At 44.0% G+C, this 19,286-nt stretch overlaps 1 protein-coding gene across 1 annotated transcript in view; it reads right to left on the reverse strand.

The window, feature by feature from the left end:
* Positions 1–3,871: 3,871 nt before the first annotated feature.
* The window catches only part of acvr2ab (activin A receptor type 2Ab), a 35,807-nt gene continuing 20,392 nt past the window's right edge, over positions 3,872–19,286 (reverse strand). Inside the window, exons 5-11 of the mRNA XM_053417519.1 lie at positions 9,449–9,592; positions 9,151–9,294; positions 6,004–6,149; positions 5,787–5,901; positions 5,336–5,474; positions 5,108–5,238; positions 3,872–4,812 (exon numbers count right to left, since the gene is read on the reverse strand). Of these exons, the coding sequence (XP_053273494.1) occupies positions 4,618–4,812; positions 5,108–5,238; positions 5,336–5,474; positions 5,787–5,901; positions 6,004–6,149; positions 9,151–9,294; positions 9,449–9,592 (1,014 nt within the window). The 3' untranslated portion in view covers positions 3,872–4,617. The remainder of the gene's footprint in view (positions 4,813–5,107; positions 5,239–5,335; positions 5,475–5,786; positions 5,902–6,003; positions 6,150–9,150; positions 9,295–9,448; positions 9,593–19,286) is intronic.

Raw genomic sequence — 19,286 nt, forward strand, 5'->3', positions numbered from 1 at the left:
AAAAAAGAAAAGAAAAAAAATCAAAATGCTACAAGTTATTTGTGTGTGTGTGTGTGTGTGTGGGTGTGTGTTGTGTGTATTGAAAGTCACTCCTGCAGCTGATCCTACAGAAGAGTAGGGTAGATTGCGGCACTGGTTGCATATAACTCACTAGAACTTAGAAAAGCATAGTACTGAATCCCTGAATGGTATTTTGTCGGTTTGGGTCGGTTTCTCAGGCGCAGTTTAAACTCAAGCTGTCGAACTGAAATCAACATCTTCCACGGTACTGGGATGGGACCGCCAACCAAATGCTGGCACGTTTTGTTTGTTTGTTTGTTTGTTTTTTTAGCTGTGGCTGATAGGTTAGACGACACTCATCAGCCACTTTGGCAGGTGAGCGACCGAACATCTGGCGGCTGTTTAAAAGAAATATCCACGTGGTTGTTAAAATACTGGTGAGGACATAAACTTTGTGAGGAAAAATGGAGTAATACTCTTAATATTGCAATAGTACTACATTGCGATTCTCCTTTTAAAGCAACATTATGCAACTTTTTAAAGTTAAAATAGTAGCTTGGACATTCGTTTGCTGGTTTTGCTGACTTGGAATTGGGAGAATGTTTCCTCTTATTAATAACATTTGATTCATTGATTGAATATTCAGCCAGGAAACTTTCCAAATATGAAGAATTCTATTTCAAATTACAGTGGCAATTTTTCTTGTTCAGGAAGCTTGGGTATAAGAGCTTTTTTTTTTTACATCAAAACATTTGTGTCTGCAGGGGGCGCTGTTGCTCAGGAAAAGTTACATAGTGCTGCTTTAAATATGCCTGCTCTTCTTTAGCCTTGTACAAGAATGTAAAACTTTCACAGAAGATAATACATAATAGTAAAAATCCAGAAACTTCTTTGAATGGTAATTTGCTTCGTCAGTCTCAAACCTATGAGAAACTGACACTTTATCCCGATTCAGGAAATTTTGTGTCTCTTTTCCATTGGAGGAAACTGGTAATGGTTTCCTTTTTTGTTTTGCCATACTTGCCTACTACCCCCAAAGAAATCCCTGTGAGTGAGGTAGTACTTTTTGAAGGGCTGCTGGGGTTCGTCTCTAACTCTTCAAGCCTCAACGCGGACCTCACACGGCTGTTCTGGAAACGCGGGGGAGTCGAAAGAACAGCCGCAGCAAAAGGAAGCAATATCGATGCAACTATCGTACTCGTGCTACAATATGGAAATAAGAAGGTGATGGCTTTGACTTCCTTCAGGTTTGCTGTGTTGTTGCAATAGTCTCAAACTCATGGAACAAACTGAAGAGGTGAAGCAGGAGTCCAGCACCCTCTCATAGAACAAAACTTATGATTATTGATTTTTGTTTCCTCCGTTTCCTGAATTTGTTGTTAGTCAGGGCAACCTTTCAAATGAATAGTGAAGTTATTGAAGTTGAAACTGACATAAATAAAGCAGGTATCACAGGATAGATGGGGAATAGGTAAGTGCTAAACTAATATAGCTTAGAAATTGTCCAATTGATCGTTAATCAATTACATCTTTTACTGTTTTACTTTGCTCTGGATTTCCTCAATAAAAACACATGCATACAGAGGAAGCAGAATAAGCTCTGTCCTAAAAAAAAAGATTTGATAGAAAGATGTTTCACTCGACCTTAAAAAAAAAACACGCTTGATTTTAAACAGCGATGCTGCGAAACCGCCCCAGAACTTGAGGAGAGACTGCAGGTCTGCCGGCACCAGTGTTCAATGTCCCTCGGAGGAAAATAAAGACTCAAACATGTCATTGCTACCTTCACAACAATGACAAGATACAATCCGTTTTGCCTGACATCTACAAGAGGAACTAATATGGATACATAGAAATGGCACCAGGATGAGAGAGAGAAGGAGAGGTTCCTCGTCTAACTGCGGTTTATAGCCGTGCGATTTTGGTTAGTGTCAGCAGGAGTACAGAACCATTAACGTCAGCCCTGTGTGAGGAACATAAAACTGAACCTAACTAGCGGTTGTTGTTGTTTTAAGCACATTTTGTATTTCGTGAAAATAAAGCAGCTCGTGTGTCGAAATGCGAGGAAACGCTTGAGATTCAAGGTTGTGTCCGAAACCACTCCTCCGCGTGAACACCTTCGGACACCTGTCGTTTTCCAGTGCGTCATTGTCGTCCAACAATAAAAACGTGCGGTCAGAACATACTCGGCCCGGTTCCCTGTATAAATAATAAGAAAACATTCAGCATCTGCTCCAACCTTCAGGTCTTTCAATCAAACGCTTCTCTATTTGTCACTGCTTCTGTTGAGTGACGTCTTTTTAGTCCGAGAAGTCACATTTCTGTTTTCTCTTTCCTCTCGTCTGTCTGTCGTTTCACTTTAATTCATGAAAAAGCTCAATACATGATGGTATATTTAGCTCGGTTAATGGCGGTCGACTGTGCTATAATTTCCACGATGCACTGTGGTATACAATCAGTCCAATACATAGGGTAATAAAAGGATCACGAAACAATCAGACTATATAGCGAGTGATTTCAGACACAGTTGTTTCTCAGGAGCTTCAGGACCCAGATGTCCCACCACCCGTCTGTCTAGTTCAAAAGAAAACAGGAGATGAAATCTGAAGAAAGGTTGGTGTTAACACTGAAAGCAGTAGAAAGACTGGTTGGAGCCAGAGTCGGAGAAAGACCTTATTTGGCTTGCTTATGAGGATGGCTGAAACACGGAGCAACAACTAAAGCTGCGTGGAAACACTTAAGAAATGATCTAGTTCTCAGGGTGAAGTCCGGACCAGATGTTCGGGGTCGACAAGGACACGACACGGCTAAACCTTAACGAGTAGAGACGAGGCGAGGAGGTGACAGCAGTAAGAATCAGCGAGGGAGGAAGAACTCCAGCCCGAGACGGGTGAGGATGAGGAGGGAGAGGCGGAGGGTGTGAGGAGGTGGGGGGCGAGTAGCAAAGATTCCTGAGGTGTATCAAAAAGAGAGCAGAAACTCTTGATAGTGTTTCAAAAAACAGATGTGTGCAATCAAATCAATAAAAGCAAGCTGGCTCAGCTAAATACAGGTACAATTCCAAAGTAGGGGCCCGGACACTTCCTCAAAACTGCACGTAAAATCTAATACCTTTCCAAAATGTAGGATTTCTTTTGTTATTTAATCAGCGTTGTGTTTTTTTCTTTTTTCTAAAGAGAATCAGACCACACACGAGTGATTTCACAAAATGAAAAGAACAATAAGAATAAGCTCCAAGAGTCTTGAAGCGTTCCACACCCTCGGATTTGGTACGGATACCAAACGTGAGAGGTGAGATACAAATACATATTCTGTATATTAGGATCTCATGGCCAGATTCGGCTCGTCAGCGAAAGATATCATTACTCCATCGACAGTTGACACAGCAAACCCAACAAAACTGAAGAGAGAGAGAAAAAAAATCACTTTAAAAGGACAACTTCATCATGGGGGGGGGGGTTGTTCTTTCTTTCCCATCAGCAGAATAAAAACTCTCAGAGAGAAATAAAACAACAGAGGGAGAAAGTTACCATTCAGTCACAAATCAGAGTGGAGCAACAACTAAAAAACATGACGGAGAAAGGGGAGGAGAAAGGGAGCGACACTTAATGTTATTGTTTTTTTTGTTGTTGTTTTTTTTTCAGCCGCCGTGTCACACGAGGCTTTGCCCGCTCGCGTCATGGCCGACAGCAGATTGTTTTTCCCGAGGAGCCCGAGGTTGTTGAGAAGTGTGAGCTTTGACTTGTGAACAGAGGGAGAGGGACTGATTTAAACTGTGTCCATCTGAACTGAGGTATACCTGGTTGAAGGAGGTTTATGGTTTTCTTTTTTTTTTTCTGAAACCGTCGTAATGCTTGAAAATGGACCCCCCCCCCCCCCCCACCCTCCCCTCGCCCTCGCCCCTTTAAAATAAGCTTGATTACCAAGTTGACTGGGTCCATAATACACTATGTACAGCAGCATTACACTATAAACATTCAGAAGCTGTTGCTTATTGGCAGAACGATAATCGTCTCTTCAAAAAAATAACGCACACAAGAAAACAGCAAAAGTATCGAGAGCCGGGTCGTTTTTTTTCTTCTTTTTCTTTTTTACACTAAAATGCACTGAGAGTTCCGTGAAATTCCTCCGCAAGATCTTCTTCTCTCTCTCTCTTTCTCTTTCTCTCTCTCTCTCCGTAGAAACCCGAACCGGAACAGGTCGCCCTCCTATGTATGCGTGTGTATATAAAAAACAAGACATGGTAAAAGTGTTGAGCGTCGTCGTCCCAGCATGTCGGCTCTGTCACCCGGTGACTGCGTCCGTCCTCGCAAATAACCTGAATCGTTTTTTGTTGCTCGGCGTGAAGAGAGCTTTGACTGTTAAAATGTTAAAATCCTTAGGCACACATATCAAAATGAGGTGGATATAACCCGATGTGGTGAGGTGGGCGCAGGGTGTTTCCTGAACGCGAGTAGCGGCCCGCACTTAAAAGGAAAAAAAAAAAAAAAAAAAAAATCAAAGGAAGAAAGTGAGGAAAAAAACCCACTACGCCAACCAACCAGGGTCGGCTGTCCACCCCCTCTTGTTGATCCGTGTTTCCTGCGAGCGCGTTCGTCGTGGCGTCTGATTGGCCGATCACAAGCTGGACTCCTTGGGCGGGAGGTCCACGTTGGTCACCATCGTGACGACGGTGACGATCTCCTCGGGGCCGATGGGGGGGGCTTGGCGCTGCATTTGGCCGATGCGCTCCTCGACGCAGCCGGCGGACAGGCGGGCCTCGGCCTCGTGGTCCCAGCAGTCCTCGATGGTTTCGCAGAGCATAGCCAGACCCTGAGGTGGGGGGGGAAGCGGATCAGTGTTAAGGTCAATCAGGGCGTCTGCGATGGATTTATCCTTTTGCTCTGGTCTGGGCTTTTAAAGACATAATGTTGTCCAGAGACGCTCAAAACCAAAAGAAATCTAATGCCAGCCTTCCTGATTCATGGAAAATCTGACCATGTTTGATTCATTTCCTCAGATTTAAACTTCAGTAATAAACTCAATAACATCCTATGATCGTATAAATCACATTTCAGCTTTTATGCTACAATTTTAAAACGCTCAAAAGTTCAACAACCGAGCTCACCGCGTGTTTCTGCCAGCAGTCCCTCAGGATGGGCCGCAGCTTCTTATGCACGACCACCTCCTGCATGTCCTCCAGAGACGGATGCTGACCGGCCTCCTCCTCGAACGGGAGCATGTACTCATCCACGGGGCCTGTTCAACAGAATCACACGACCCAAATGTGAAACCCGGAGCATCGCAGCACACACGGGGAGAACAGGGTTTTTATTGTGGATGCAGGCAGGCTCACCGTCGGCGGCTGTGCACCGCGACGCCAGCTCCCAGAGCACGAGGCCAAACGCGTACATGTCGATGCGCAGGAAGGAGTCGCGCTGGAAGTTGATGGCGCCCTCCAGGACCTCGGGGGCCATGTAGCGCCGCGTTCCCACCTGCGGAGAACAAATTCGAGAAGTCATAACCCAGCTCGTGAACGGGCAGAGCCGGCGGAAAAGTGATGCTTGTTGCTGAGGGAGTTGTTTACTTAGTTTGCAGATCAACAACAAACAAAAACAGATCAACAAATCTGTTTAAATGACATGATTTCATAATTTTTTTAAACAGTTTAGCTGGAAATGAGAGGGAACATTTATGTGTCCCCAATGCTTGATTTTTGCAACAGTGCCACCTATAGGTGCTCTAAGGGAAAAGGCAGGAAAGGGGGAAGAGTAGTAAATAAATGTACTTTCCACTGAAAATTGTACCTGTCCATGCGTGTCTCCCGCAGACTTTCCAGCCTCAAACTTCAGAGCAAGGCCAAAGTCAGCTATGCAAGCTGTCATATTATTCTTCAACAGCACATTCTTAGTCTTAATGTCCCTAAGGAGCAAAAGGAAAAAAGGAAAAAATGCCTTCGGCGTTAGAAACCACTCGGGGCAGAGCTCCTCTGATCAGAATGTCTTGATCATCCTGCCGGCCTACCTGTGAGCAATGGAGGGTTTGTGTCCGTCCTTGTGCCCGGGGATATCCTCGTGGAGGTAGGCCAGGCCGCGGGCCGCCGACTGGGCCATGAGGCAGAGCTCGTTCCAGGTCAACACGTTGGCCTTCAGGTAGTCTGTCAGCGACCCCTGGAGAGGGAGAGCAGGAGGAAACACAGAGAGGGCGTTTAGAAAAGGGAACATTTAGGTTTTCTGATCTGTTTTTTTGCTGCAGTGTTTAGAAAGACCTGATTTGCAAATTTTATATTAACAAATAAGAAATGTGTCTGTTTCCAAATTAACAGTTATTATAGACAGTAAACCGTCACTTATACCTGAATGTCGTAACTTCCTGTTTTAAATTAACGGCATGATTCAAAAAGTTTAGAGAAAATTTCGTTACTTTCAAACTAAGTTATTATAGATTTTAACTTTGCTTTAAAACAGTATTAGGATAAAGGATAATAGAAAGAAACCAAGATGTGAAAATAGAAATTCCTATATTTTTTTATGTACCCATAAAATATGTATAGGAGAGACTGCAGGTCTATAGTTCAGATGCCAGAAGGGTTTCTTGCCTGTGCGGGACAATGTGAGAATGAGAATGGCCTTCTGGCGCTTTAAATTCTTAGTTCACAGCGATAAATCAAATTTATCACCTGCTGGGTGTCCTCTTAAAACCACAGTGGAGCCCTTTTGTCACCTCTGTCAACAAGCCAACTTCGAGCGGTATTTACTGTCCACGCTGAATAACAGAGCTCTGATGAATGCTCTTCATTTATCTGCTCGCTGTTGTGCTTTGTCATGACTGATCTTTAATCTGTTTTTATCGAGGGAAGGTTTCCTGAGCAGACAAGCTTTTCACGAGACCTGCTTACATTTTAGACCTTTCTACTTCTTTACTTTACGAATCTAATTCAAATCAACTATTCCAGTTCAGAAATGTAGAAAACAAATTGTGCTTTGCTTCGGATGTTTCAAACTCGATCCTATATACACCATCTTTGTTCTTGCATAACATACGTCAATATGGTACAAGGTCACTGCTGGCAAGGGGCCACGCAGATGTAGTTCACGTAGGTGACCACCAGAGGGAATGCAGCTCCAGGAGATGTAGGGGAAAGATTCAATCAGATCGGTGTCTGTTTTTAGAAAAGATATTGCTTTGTGTGTGTGTTTGTGTGTGTCTCTGTGTGTGTCACAGTGTTTATTTCTTTTCAATTGTGTAAACTCCAGAGTCAAACCAGACCACACCCCTTTAAAAGACATCCACTGACGTCAATTTATATCTACAGATTGTCCAAAATATGAAAAGATTCAAGTGCAGGGAGTTTTGAAAGAGGTGTGTATCCTTCAAGGCGAGCCACTGCATGCTACACATACGTCAAACCCTAACACAACGGGCCGCTTAGATGAATTAAACACCGGAGCATGAATCAACTGTCAAGGAAAACGCAATCGCTCATCCAGCTGCGTTACACAAGCTCCGATCCAGAGCCGAGCGGAAAGGTGTCTCTCACCGTGACACCTGCTCGGGAAGGAAAGGTCGAACTCCAAGTCATGAATCCTCTGAGGACTCACAAAATAATTACAGTACATGGCTGACAAGGCACTTAAACATGTTTCGGATATATCCCCGGTCATGTGACCCTTTCCTAGAACTCCTCTGGAACAAATTCCTTCAATGTCATTTCCACTTGGAGAGCTCCTGCAAATCAGAGTAGCACTTTTAGACATGCTCCAGGGTTAAGTGGATTAGTGTAAGGGTTGTACTGCCGGGATAAAGCCTCTTGGCCACACCCACAACCTTTAATTTTTCAGCCTTTATTCACGCAGGGAGGGATTTTGAGGCACGCAGGGAGAAATTCTGGGCCTGGCTTGGAAAATGGGACAGAAAATAAATAAAAAATCAAGCAAGTGAAGTGTACAAGTCACTCTCCACTTTGTCGGTAATGACCCTCAAAACACGGAGGGACCTCAAGCCCAAAACGCTACAAAACACTGTGTGTGAGGCGAACAAAGGTAGCTCCTCTGCATCAGCACGGCTTAATAACACAGCGTGAACCGGCTCTTAAGGCGCCGAACACAATCAATACAATGTGAAGGTTCCAGGCATGTTTTCTAGCGCATTGTGAGTTGCCTGCCCGGGAGGCTTTTTAGTCCTTCGTGCAACATGCATGCAGGGCACACTGAGAGGACTGCATCGCCGTGTTTACATGGAAACAACCGTGTAAACACAACAAACGATGTGGCGATATATGGACACAAAGAGAACAGTGAGTGGAGAGAAACAGGCAGGAAATCTGAGAACTGGTTCACACGCACTGTGGAAAGTGGCAGATATTAATAATGTGTATGCAATTTAACTTTTTTCTTAATTCATGTTCTATATATTTGGTTCAAATTGTGTGTTCTTTTTATTTATAGTAATGTATAAAAAATATATAACAAAATCTATGGTTGGACTGCAAATACGAAGCCTAGCAGTACTAAAGGAAATCCCCTGGGGGCAGTGTAGCCAATAGTTCAAGCGAGACGACCATAGCACCCAAGGTCGGAATTTCCATGAAGGTGAAACTTTTTGAGGTGAGAGTTTGCAGGAGTTTACTGACAGAGAAGGGCGCATAAAGAAAACATCCTCCGCCGTCACCACGTTTGTTTTCGCCAGAGTCTGTGATGCCCTCAAGTGGATGTATCGCCCAACATTGGTTACAGTGTTTGAAACAGACATAACGCTACTTGTATGTCAAAGCAGCGTTATCGGCTTTTAGGAATCTTTTTATTTTTTACTCCCTACTATTGATATTGGCACAGAAGAACCCTTATCAGCCGGGCTCTTGTAAACATTTACAGGAAAACATTTAGATGCAGCTGGTCGGTAATCACATCTCTTCACTGAGATATTTTTGAAACCATAGCAGGCCTTCATAGTTTTTATTTTTTGGGATATCTGTCTCAGTTAAAAAATCTGCTTCACTCGCATTTGCTGCTCAGGTGAAAAGGTTGGAATCTAGAAAATGTTAGGAGTTGATTTAGCCTAATGTAAAAATGTCATATTTAAAAGAGGCATGTAGGGATTTGATATTAGACTGCGTCAGAGAATTCGACAGCAGTAGCAGTTTGCTGATGGTGTGTATCTGTATCTGTGCACCTTGTCGTGGTAGGCGGTGATGAGCCACAGCTCCAGGTCCAGGTTATTGTTCCTCTTCTCCACGCCGATGAAGTGGAGGATGTTCTCGTGCTTCATGCCGTTCACGCTGAACATCTCGTACTCGTTCTGCCAAGACAGCTTGTCCTACACGAGAGCAGAGAGGGGGGCACAGATGTTATTTATGTTGAGCCTGCCCTTGAGGATGGAAAAAACAGACCCAGACTGATTTAATCTATGATCTCAGACATCCACCTTCAAATCTCCACACCTCAGAGCATGTAAACTACGGCTACCTTACCTGGATCGGGAAGATCTTGACAGCCACGTAGTCGCTCAGCAGCTGGGCCTTCCACACGCAGCCGAAGCGCCCCCTGGCTTTCATCTCGATCAGCTGCAAGGGTTTGTGTCCCGTAATGGGAGACGGAGGTGAGGGACCGGGATCCTGCAGAGCGAGGGTGAACAGAAAAGGACATTGTTATTCTTTGTTTTTTTTCAGAGCATTAAAATAGCATGGGCTTACACTGAAGGTGACCGGGGCTTTGGCTCAGCAACAGTGTGCCTGAGGAGCTCCGGGCCCCCAGAATCAATATCATCTTCACGTCTTAAATCACACCTTACACCTTTCATTTATAGACTGGCTTTTATGGGATGATGCTCTGCTGTTGTGCTATCTCCCAACAAACAGTTTCAGCCTCTTATATGGCTGTGTTGCCTTCTTGTTTTTCTTTTTGACTTGCTTTATTTGTTTTATGGGTCTGCCGTTTATTTTACGGGATTGTTAAAGCACTTTACGAAAAGACTGCTTCAGGAAGTGCTGCAATCTTGCATTATTATAAATACTGGTAAGTTTTTTGGCAGCAAGGACAGAGCATACCAAGCAGGGTTCGGATTCATTCATTTAAATTCAATTAAAAAACCCTCAGGGCTACATTTGCTCACATATTTGCTTAGTTTACTGAAGAGGGATTGGAACTGGAAGGTTGCCAGTTTGAATCCAAGCGTATGCAGAGGAAAAGTACCTTGTGAGCAAGGCACATGGCGTGCAGGCTTTAACATGAAAGGATCTGAAGCAGAGCTTAGGCACTGATTGAAATGAACAAACGGCTGGGTAGAAAAAAATCATTTAGGCGTCATCGTGACAAACCCCGGTGGATCAAACCCCATGCGTGTGCAGTGCATTCATGCTAATCCCATATAAACAAAAGTGAACGCAAGGAGGCCGAGAGTTTCTAGGCCAAAGTATGTTAAACACAGCTGGTGATCGGGATTAAGCTGATCACTTTCACGTGTGACTTCACAGAGAAGGACAGAGGGCGAGTGAGGATAGAGAGAGACACGGAGAGAGAGGAGGAGGGGAGGGGGGGGGTTAGAAAGAAGCATGCAGTGAGGGAGTCACATTTCCAAAGGATAAAAGGTAGAGGAGAAAGACTAGCACATGACTGATGGCCTTTGATGAAACCAGATACGCTGCTGTAAAAAATCTCGACTTCACTTCCGCGCCTCCGCATCGCTGCTGTCAGGAAACAAGAAGAAAAAAAACGCTCCCTCCCGACAATGACAGCAGCGTTCATGTTTTTACTTGAACTGAAAGCTTACAAGGTGCACGATAAGCTGCAGCAAGTTCCAGAACCCTGGGGCCCACAGGATCCACTCGCAAACCGTGATAGTACATGAAAAGTGCAGGGCTGTCAATCCCAGTCTTTTCTCCCGTCCCTCCTGTGAAATGCCTCCCTTTAGAGTAGCGAGGTTTGCTTCTGCATGTGAGGGACGGGGAGAAAGATTTAATTGATGGGAAACGCACGCACGCACTGACGAGAACGTTTCCGCACACAGAGATTACCGCTGTCGCTTAATTTAGCGTTTTGGCACCCAACACGGGCGATATCCAATTCTTTCCTGCTGTGAAAAATGAGCTAAAGCGGTGGCCCTCTTAACTGCAAGAGTGAAACAGTTCGAGAAGTGGCTTCGGATTCTGCTGCCTGTCCCAACAAGATTACTGTTGCCACAGTTGCATACTGTATATCATTGAGGAGTATTTATGAGTTTGAGTTTTTATCAAGAGGAATTTTTATGTGTGGTCCTGAACTTTGGCCTTCGCCGAACGGATACAGGAAGAAATGAACAGAAAGAGTGTTTTAGATGCAAATACATCTCACAGTTTGATAATTAAAATCTCATCTCATTAAGTTCAATAGGTCAGTGAGTTCTTTAAAAAAACAACGGAATAAGGATTTATATATAAAAATGGGAAAATATATTCGACAAAATAAACAGATGCTGATAATTATGCAGCCAACGTTGCATCATATTTGTTTTTTTAAAGCTAATAAAAACATCTTAATTGCTAGGATATATAATCTGGATCAAGTTTGCAGTATTTCAAATAAATGATCAAACTTTAATCCACTGTTATGTATTATTGAGGGCTCCAGTAGTACAAATTACTGTAATACCACTTGCAGATTCCTGTTAATTCAACGAGACGATTTGCATGAATAAGGGGAAAAGTGTTTGTTGTTTTTTTGGAGGGGTGTAAAACCAGCGGAGAGTTTCCATCCGGGCAGTGGCTGGGGGAGGAATGGAGGCTTTGAGTGGGAACTGTTGTGTTTACTTAAAAGCCTTTTCCCTCTGACGCAGAGCTGCGAGGCAGACCTGCTGTCTCCGCGCGCTCTCACACCGAGTGCCAGCCAAATGATGGGGAAAATTACCCATGATGCTGGCTGAGGTTGGATTACAGGGCAGCCCCTAATGCTCCCACGTTAGGACCCTGAACAAACATCTCCAAGAGACAAAATAAGGAATTTACAGCCGGGCTTCACAAATATGTTTCAATAAAGGACTACACGTGTAGCTTTAAATCTGATTGGCTCAGGCCCAGGAAGAGTGCACTCCATTAAAGTTCTATTGAGATCCTCACATCGGAAACTCGCCGTCCAGCTCGGCGAGTGACCCTTATTGATCCACCCGCTAAAGTTGAAGGATTCGGTGCCCCGGCGTGGCTGTAATTTCAGACCCCGCATGTGCTGCATCGGGCCAGCACCGTTTGAGCTGCAGCAATAACTGACACCGAATGGACCGAGCTCCGGTTTCTCTCACTTAATATCCTGGACAAAGCTGCAGCGGTGCGCAGGATAAAAAGTGAATACGTGTGAATATGTCACAACATAAGGAAGGAAGTGAAGTGAGGTTGGTTACGGTGGAGTGCTGCATCGTGCCTTTAAAAGGAACACAACACAGGTCTGTCTTGAAGAGGGGGATTTGTCGTGCTTTGACTTAGACCCGTAATAATTGAGAATAATAAGTCACTCAATTTTGTAATTTGCGGAGTTTGTATTCAACAATGGAGCTAATCCCCTTTCAGAGAGATAAATTGAGGAAAATCTGACGTTTCCCTCGGTCTAATCCCAGAAAGGTGGGCTGTGAATTTGCTCCCCGCTCTGCTTTAAGTGTGACAGTCGGCTTAACAGTCTTAATTACCGCCACCAACACGGTGACAAAAACAAAGTGCAACGGCGATGACTCAACTGTGACCTGAGCACGGCGAGTACACAGGGAACTCTCGTGTCCCAAGTGCAATTAAATACGACAAGGAAGTGCAAGGGGGTGACTAATCAGAACGGTATGCCTGCAATCTGGAAATCTGGACACGTGTCAATGACAATAAGGTGATACTCATCGCTCAAGGTCTCTGTGGCAGGACTGTCCCAGAAATGTGACAAAACAACAATGCCGCGTGACGCACGTGTTATTTTATTCATGATTTATTGTGAATATTAATGTATTATTCAATGCTGGTAGCGTTATGTGTCAATTTATTATTTGTCCTCATCGGTTTGTTAATTAAAAGATTTCCAAGCTGACATTCATCAAGGTTAGACAACCGACCGCTAACACTCACACTCGAAGCTACGGGCAAATTAGAATCACCAGTTAACCTGAGCTGCATTTCTTTGTAGAACCCAGAGAAAACCCAACGACCAGTAGGTTCGAACCCAGACCCTTCTAGCTGTGCTAACCGCTGTACCCCCATCCAATCTATTATTAGCAGGATAATTATGGTTTGATTCGTGATCGAGATCCGACGTTTATAAATTTGAGGATCATATTACCATACACGTTGTTCTCACAGAGAAAAATGAAGTACATCTCTTTATCTGGCTGAGGCTAGAAGCAATTCATATTCTGATCACATAATAATTATGAGTTCCACATGGCTTCATAAAATCTACTTCTGTATGTAATGTCCTTAATGATTTGAAGTCACTCTATTCTGGTCAGGATGCGGTTAAGAAATCTCTAATGGCCGAGCTGTGTTATCTGTTCCTCTTCCCTCCCTCTCCTCTGCGCGCTGTTAGAATGAAAGTCATTAGTGTGTCGGCTACAAATGTCACCGGGACAAATTCCTGTGGATCCATTGAGCTCGGTGAAATATGTGATACCTCCTCCGATCATGACGTGCATGACCAAATGATCGGTGAAGGACTCTGGCGTGTTCCAGTGTTGTTCAAGGGCACAATGCAAGTCTGAGATCGAGGTGGATTTCTGCACAGATACAGCGCCTGGCAACAGACATGACGGCGTTTGACCATGAGTTTGAGGTGAATGACGAGGATGGTGATTGATGGGTTTGCGGGTGACGGCCTGATTCTCAATACCGGAGCTGCTTAATGTTACCGATCACGTCGTTTTTATTACTTCTGCTGCCACGTTTAGAGGTAACTCTTATGACAGCGGCGTCTAAACACAAGTTAATGCAGGACTCTTCTCTTTTTTCTTTTCTCTTTGTGCCTGGATTGTTTCTGGAAACTCTTTGTCCGCTTTCCGGGCTTTGGCCTGACGAGGCGGCGCGGCCCCGGTCAGGCCAGGGCCTCCCTCGGGAGTCACCGGATCCCTTGTCCGATCACAGGGCGCCGTGGCCTCAAGCTGGGGCGCATTAGACTTAGTCAGCAGACCACAGGAAGCAGGAAAACAGAATCTGCTGCTTCGTGCCGTTCTTCCCAACCTGAACTATCTCCCGTGGCCTAATCGGGTTACGCCTTCATCTATTACATCTGAACGGGGTCCTTTCAACCTGGTCTGGTTCGCCTGGGCTTTATGCTGTAGATTAAGTGTGCAGAGATATAACAAAATCCATGGGCCAAGTTTAAGCTTTGGACAAAAAAGGACAATGGGCAATTATTCTGGACTTAAGCCTCCAAAGAGCTATATCTCAAGGTCTTGTGATCGTATAACTTGAGGCTATGTCAAACTCAGAAAGTTGACATTACAAAGAGATAACCTGAATTCACAAAAGAACAGAGCCTAAACCCTCTCACAAAGGCTGGGGTTTATTTTTGCAAGCTTACACTCTCTTTCTCAAATGAGGACTTCCAGTGATGTCGGTTTCAATTTTGAGCCAAACGCACATCTGCGGAGGCTTATGCTCCTCTCGTACTTAAGTAATTTACACTCTCCGACTTGGAAAATGTTCCAGGTAAGTGGCAGCGCTCCTGCTTATGCAAAAATGTCTCCGCACTCCTCCTCAGTCTGCATGTGAAATGGAAAAGCACGCTGCAGTCGCGGCTTCGAACACCTCGTGCTTTGTCTCTGTGCATGAGAGCCGCGGTGAGCCATAGGTCTGGCAGATACCATTCTGGAAACTGGGTCACAGCAAACACAATAAGTTACATAAACATCATAGATGGACATTCATACATCCACAAAAAAATAAAAGAGAAGAGGGGCGGGGGGGGCTGCATTCGGAGCCACGTTGGCCACTTTCCACCATGCACAATACATTTTCGGCAGGGAAGAAAACAAATAAGACATCCATCCATGCAGTAGACCCAAGCAGAAAAAAAGAAACTGACAAAAATGTGTGAGGAACGGAGTAAACAAGACGCTGTCGGAAAAAAAAGCAACAAAAGAACAAAATGGTGGTCTGAGATTAAGGGTGGAGAATTCTTAACAAGCTCTGAACCCAAAAAAGAGGGAGGGGAGGGGGTGGGGGGACGGGGACTAATAGTGTTTCAACTTCAGTTAAACTGCTCTTACCTCCACCATAATGTGAAAGGCGTGCTTGTCGAAAAAGGAACATAAGAAGCAAACAGAGAGATTATTGCTACTTTCTGTCAGTTAGTGGGTGAAATAGAGGCAGGTAAAAGCCCCCCCCCCCCCCGGGATGATGGGTCGTCCCAGGACAACCCTCTGACTCCCACTTCAGACCAGCGCTTCCAGGGCTGTGGTTTGGGGCCACACGGGGTCTGTTCATAAGCATGGCACCAGAAGGCAAGATGGTTTTGTAATGAACAAAAAAGTGCCGTTAAGCAAAGCAACTGAAAACTGACTGAAAGATGTGTGTGGAAAAAGGCCCCAAAAAATAAAAATGTTCAGAGATCACGGTAAAAAAAAGAAGAAGCAAACACACATAAATACAAAGTTCACGACAACAGCATCCTGACGACAGATGCATGGAACTGTTTCGATGTCGCCACACTATTTTTGTTTTTTAGTAAGTGGTGACACATGTTTGATACCCAAAGATGCTAAAACCTTAACTTAACAAAAAGAACAAAAAAAGAAAAGCAAGGATTTAAATTTAAATCAGGAATGATTTTCTCAATATTTGCTGTAAATATCAAAAAAATATATCCAGCCAGACAAATGTAAGAGGAACAAAATAAATTAGATAGATATTTAAAAGCATAGCTCTTAATGGGGAATAAGAGCCTGTCCCCTATAACATATAGATTTAATTGCCATTTCAAATCGCAGCGCATGTTTAAGAAGTTTAAAGAAAACAGAGTGAGCTTTGAAGCTGCGTCCAGACAAACAAGATGTGAGTAGCTGGATAATAAAACAAGTGATGAGACTTTGGTCAGAATCGATGATGAAAATAGGATCCACGTCGGAAAAAGAAGCCCAAAGGCCTGACTTGTGTTTAAGTGCTGCAGGTCTGTCCGTGTGAAAGCTGTGGGTCTGTGTACTCAGACAGAATCAATGCCAGTTTGCCTCCACTTCGCACTGTAGTGTGAATAATGGAGGCTTGGTGGCAAATATGAAGCCGGTGATGGATCGCGGACATAATGGCGTAATGACGGCGTGCAATGAAGTTACTTTGCCGCTCAGATAATTTCCTGGGGCGTCACACTGGATATTTTTTTACCCTTTGCGCAACAAAATCAAACACGCTTCATTTGGTGTAATAACTCAGGAGTTAGACACAAACCGGTTTCACCGCCTCCAGTCGGCTCAAACAAAAGGCAGATTTCCTTTCTTCAGTGCTGCTCCTTATAATAAAGTTAGAGAGCTGGGATAATGTGCCGTTATTGATCATTACGTGGGAACAATAAAAATCATGAAGCCAGCATGTTTCATTACCTTCAGAGAAAGACAAGACTAAATTCTGGATTTCTGAGAGTTTTCTGTGCATGTGATTCCCTTTGTGCTTCTAAATCTGATTATATAATTACACTACGCACCTATTTATCTTTTCAACGTTTGAACTCTGGGTTATCTTATCTACCCCTATCGTGTATTTCCCCTTTACGCAACAGCAACAAAGTGTGTATGATAAGAGACATTAAAAAACATATTTTTCTGAAGCTGCGTATATGTTTGGTATTCGTCTCTGGCTCTGTGCGGACTGCTGCAACTCCTTTATGTCATAATCACACTCCCACTCCTTTTAATTAGAGATTTAGATTAACTGCGCACAGTGTGGTGGCAGAGCTCGGCAGTTTGAAAGGAGTCAGGGTTGTGTGTAGCTGCCTCGTGGATGTTGTTAGGGAAGAGGGAGGAAAGAATCGAATCTATTACCACCGACGTCTATGATGAGCCATGATAATGACTTCCCGTACGCGCAGGGCCAGCAACAGGTGCGGGCAATTTGCTACTGTCACATTAAAAATACATGAATATGCACAGAGCATTATGCACAGAGCATTATGCACCGATGAAGAGAAACAAGCATGATGAAGCAAAAAATGAAAGTCTGGTCTGCTGCCTCTTTTTTGTTTTTAAACATCATCTGTAGAATATCGAACAGGGTGTCTGCAGGCTACAACATTTAAGACTTTTAAAAGATATTTTAAGATACGTTTTAATGCAATTTTACACCTACATTTATAAAAGTGATTATTCAATTATCATCCGAAAGTGTTTTAATAACACTAATGCAACAAATTGCAAGAAGCTGCCGACAATTTGTAAAGTTCCTCTAGGCGATACTTGCATTTCTTAAAGTAAACATGAATATTTTATTAATTCAGATTTCTGGTTAAAAAAGAAACTCCAGAAATGCCTTCTATGCCTTTTAAGTTCTTATATAATAACATATTGCATCGCTGTTCCACATCCCAACACAATCACCTGTGAAAACAGAGGTGTTTGTGTTGTGTTTGTGTTGTGTTTCTACTCTCAACAGTGACAGAGCTGCTGGAAGCTGTCCTCTGTGACTTTGCAGAAGTGAGCGGTTTGAGTGATTATCAGAGTCACCTCTGCTTCTTTCTCTATACAGCCTGAGGTGCAACACAAAAAACACATTTTCGAATAAAAAAAAATCTACTTCTGGACTCTGCACTGTATTTTCCCCACTTAATGGAAAACTACATTTAATCAATTAAAACAACGTATGGATGCCAGAACAAATGTAGATAAACATTGCTTGTTTTGGCTTCATTTGGAGATCGCAGGCAAATGGGATTTAATTCATCACCTCCCTGCAGCTAAGTTGACTTAAATATATCCCGTTTCCTCTCGTGTCCTTGTGCAGCTACTAGTTCATGCACAAGCGCACTCGGCCCATTTGTTCCATCATGTCTCTTCCATTCCGTTCTATTCTATTTGTGATTTTATCAATCTTTTAGCTGTTGGTTTTTTTTACTACCCCCCCCCCCCCCCCCCCGACTGTATCATGATTCATTATCTAATCCACTCTTCTTTGGCCATGATCTTGTTGTGCTTTCTGTGTTTATTTATGTATTTATTTATTTATGCGTTTCCAGGTAGGGCGGCTCACGAGCCTCTTAGCGGTGTTGTTTTTTCCGATTGCACATTAGCATCCCTGATTGTATTGGCTCGGTGTCTTTTCTTTGTCTCTTCCCTACTATACTTTATCACCCTGCAAAAATAGAATAACGGAGTTGAGAGAAGCGTAGGTTTCTCCTCAATCCCGCCCCCGCACTCCCCACTCACCCACCCACCCACCCACTCACCCACCCACCACAAGCATCCTCTGAGGCAGAGCTGCGAGCATCTCTGTGTTTAGTTGTGTTTGCCTATATAAAGCCTCATCAATAATGCAGAGGCCCCTGACTCCTCTTCCATACGGTGGAAAGCTCTGCATGGCTTTCCTTTTCCCCTGCTGCCGAGCACCGGAGAACATAGCCGCGATGCTGTCGGGGTAAAAAAAAACGCCTCGTGATGCAACCGGCGGATTCAGGTGAGGACATGAAAAAAAAGAAACTATGCAGTGGTGGAAAAAAGTGTGGCTGCATAGGAAGAGATGATTGTCTGAATAAGCAGCGCAATGAGAGGTGAACGAGTGCAAAATAAAGAGGTGGATCCGAATGCTGTTTTAACCTAATTGGCACTATACGCACTTAAAAAGTATGTGTGCTTAAGAGCATCTCTGACACAAAATGAACTACGCCAATTCAATTCATCCCCAGACACTCTGGCGGCTTTAAAAGCGAGTCTTGAGATGTGTGTGGGCTCCAGAAGAGAGTCGTGGAAAAAGGGAAAAAGACAGAACGAGAGCTCCTCTTATCCTCCTCTACAACTTTGAAAGGAGAAACTGAAAAAAGCAATTATCTTAACGCAAACTCTCCCCGCACAGTGTGTCCGCTCTGTTTGACCACAGCTCTGTCCCTCCGCAGCGCGGGGCAGGAAAGGCCAAGGCTGTTTCAGCTCACTGAGAAGCCGGATCACTGGTGAAGTTGAAGGTTGGTTGAATAGAGACGGCAGAGCCGGAGTCTTCAACGCATCATACGGCAAACTTTAAACAATACGAGAGTTGTCTGTCGGGACCGACAAAAGAGCCCTGACTCATGGAGGAAATAAATCGACAAGAGCAGAGGCAGACATTTTGGGCATTAAATTATCTTTGATTATTTCTAACCCGACAGCATTTAGTACATGGTTCCGCCTCAACAAAT

Source organism: Pleuronectes platessa, chromosome 24, assembly GCF_947347685.1.
Source record: "Pleuronectes platessa chromosome 24, fPlePla1.1, whole genome shotgun sequence".
In the NCBI taxonomy this organism is placed as follows: domain Eukaryota; kingdom Metazoa; phylum Chordata; class Actinopteri; order Pleuronectiformes; family Pleuronectidae; genus Pleuronectes; species Pleuronectes platessa.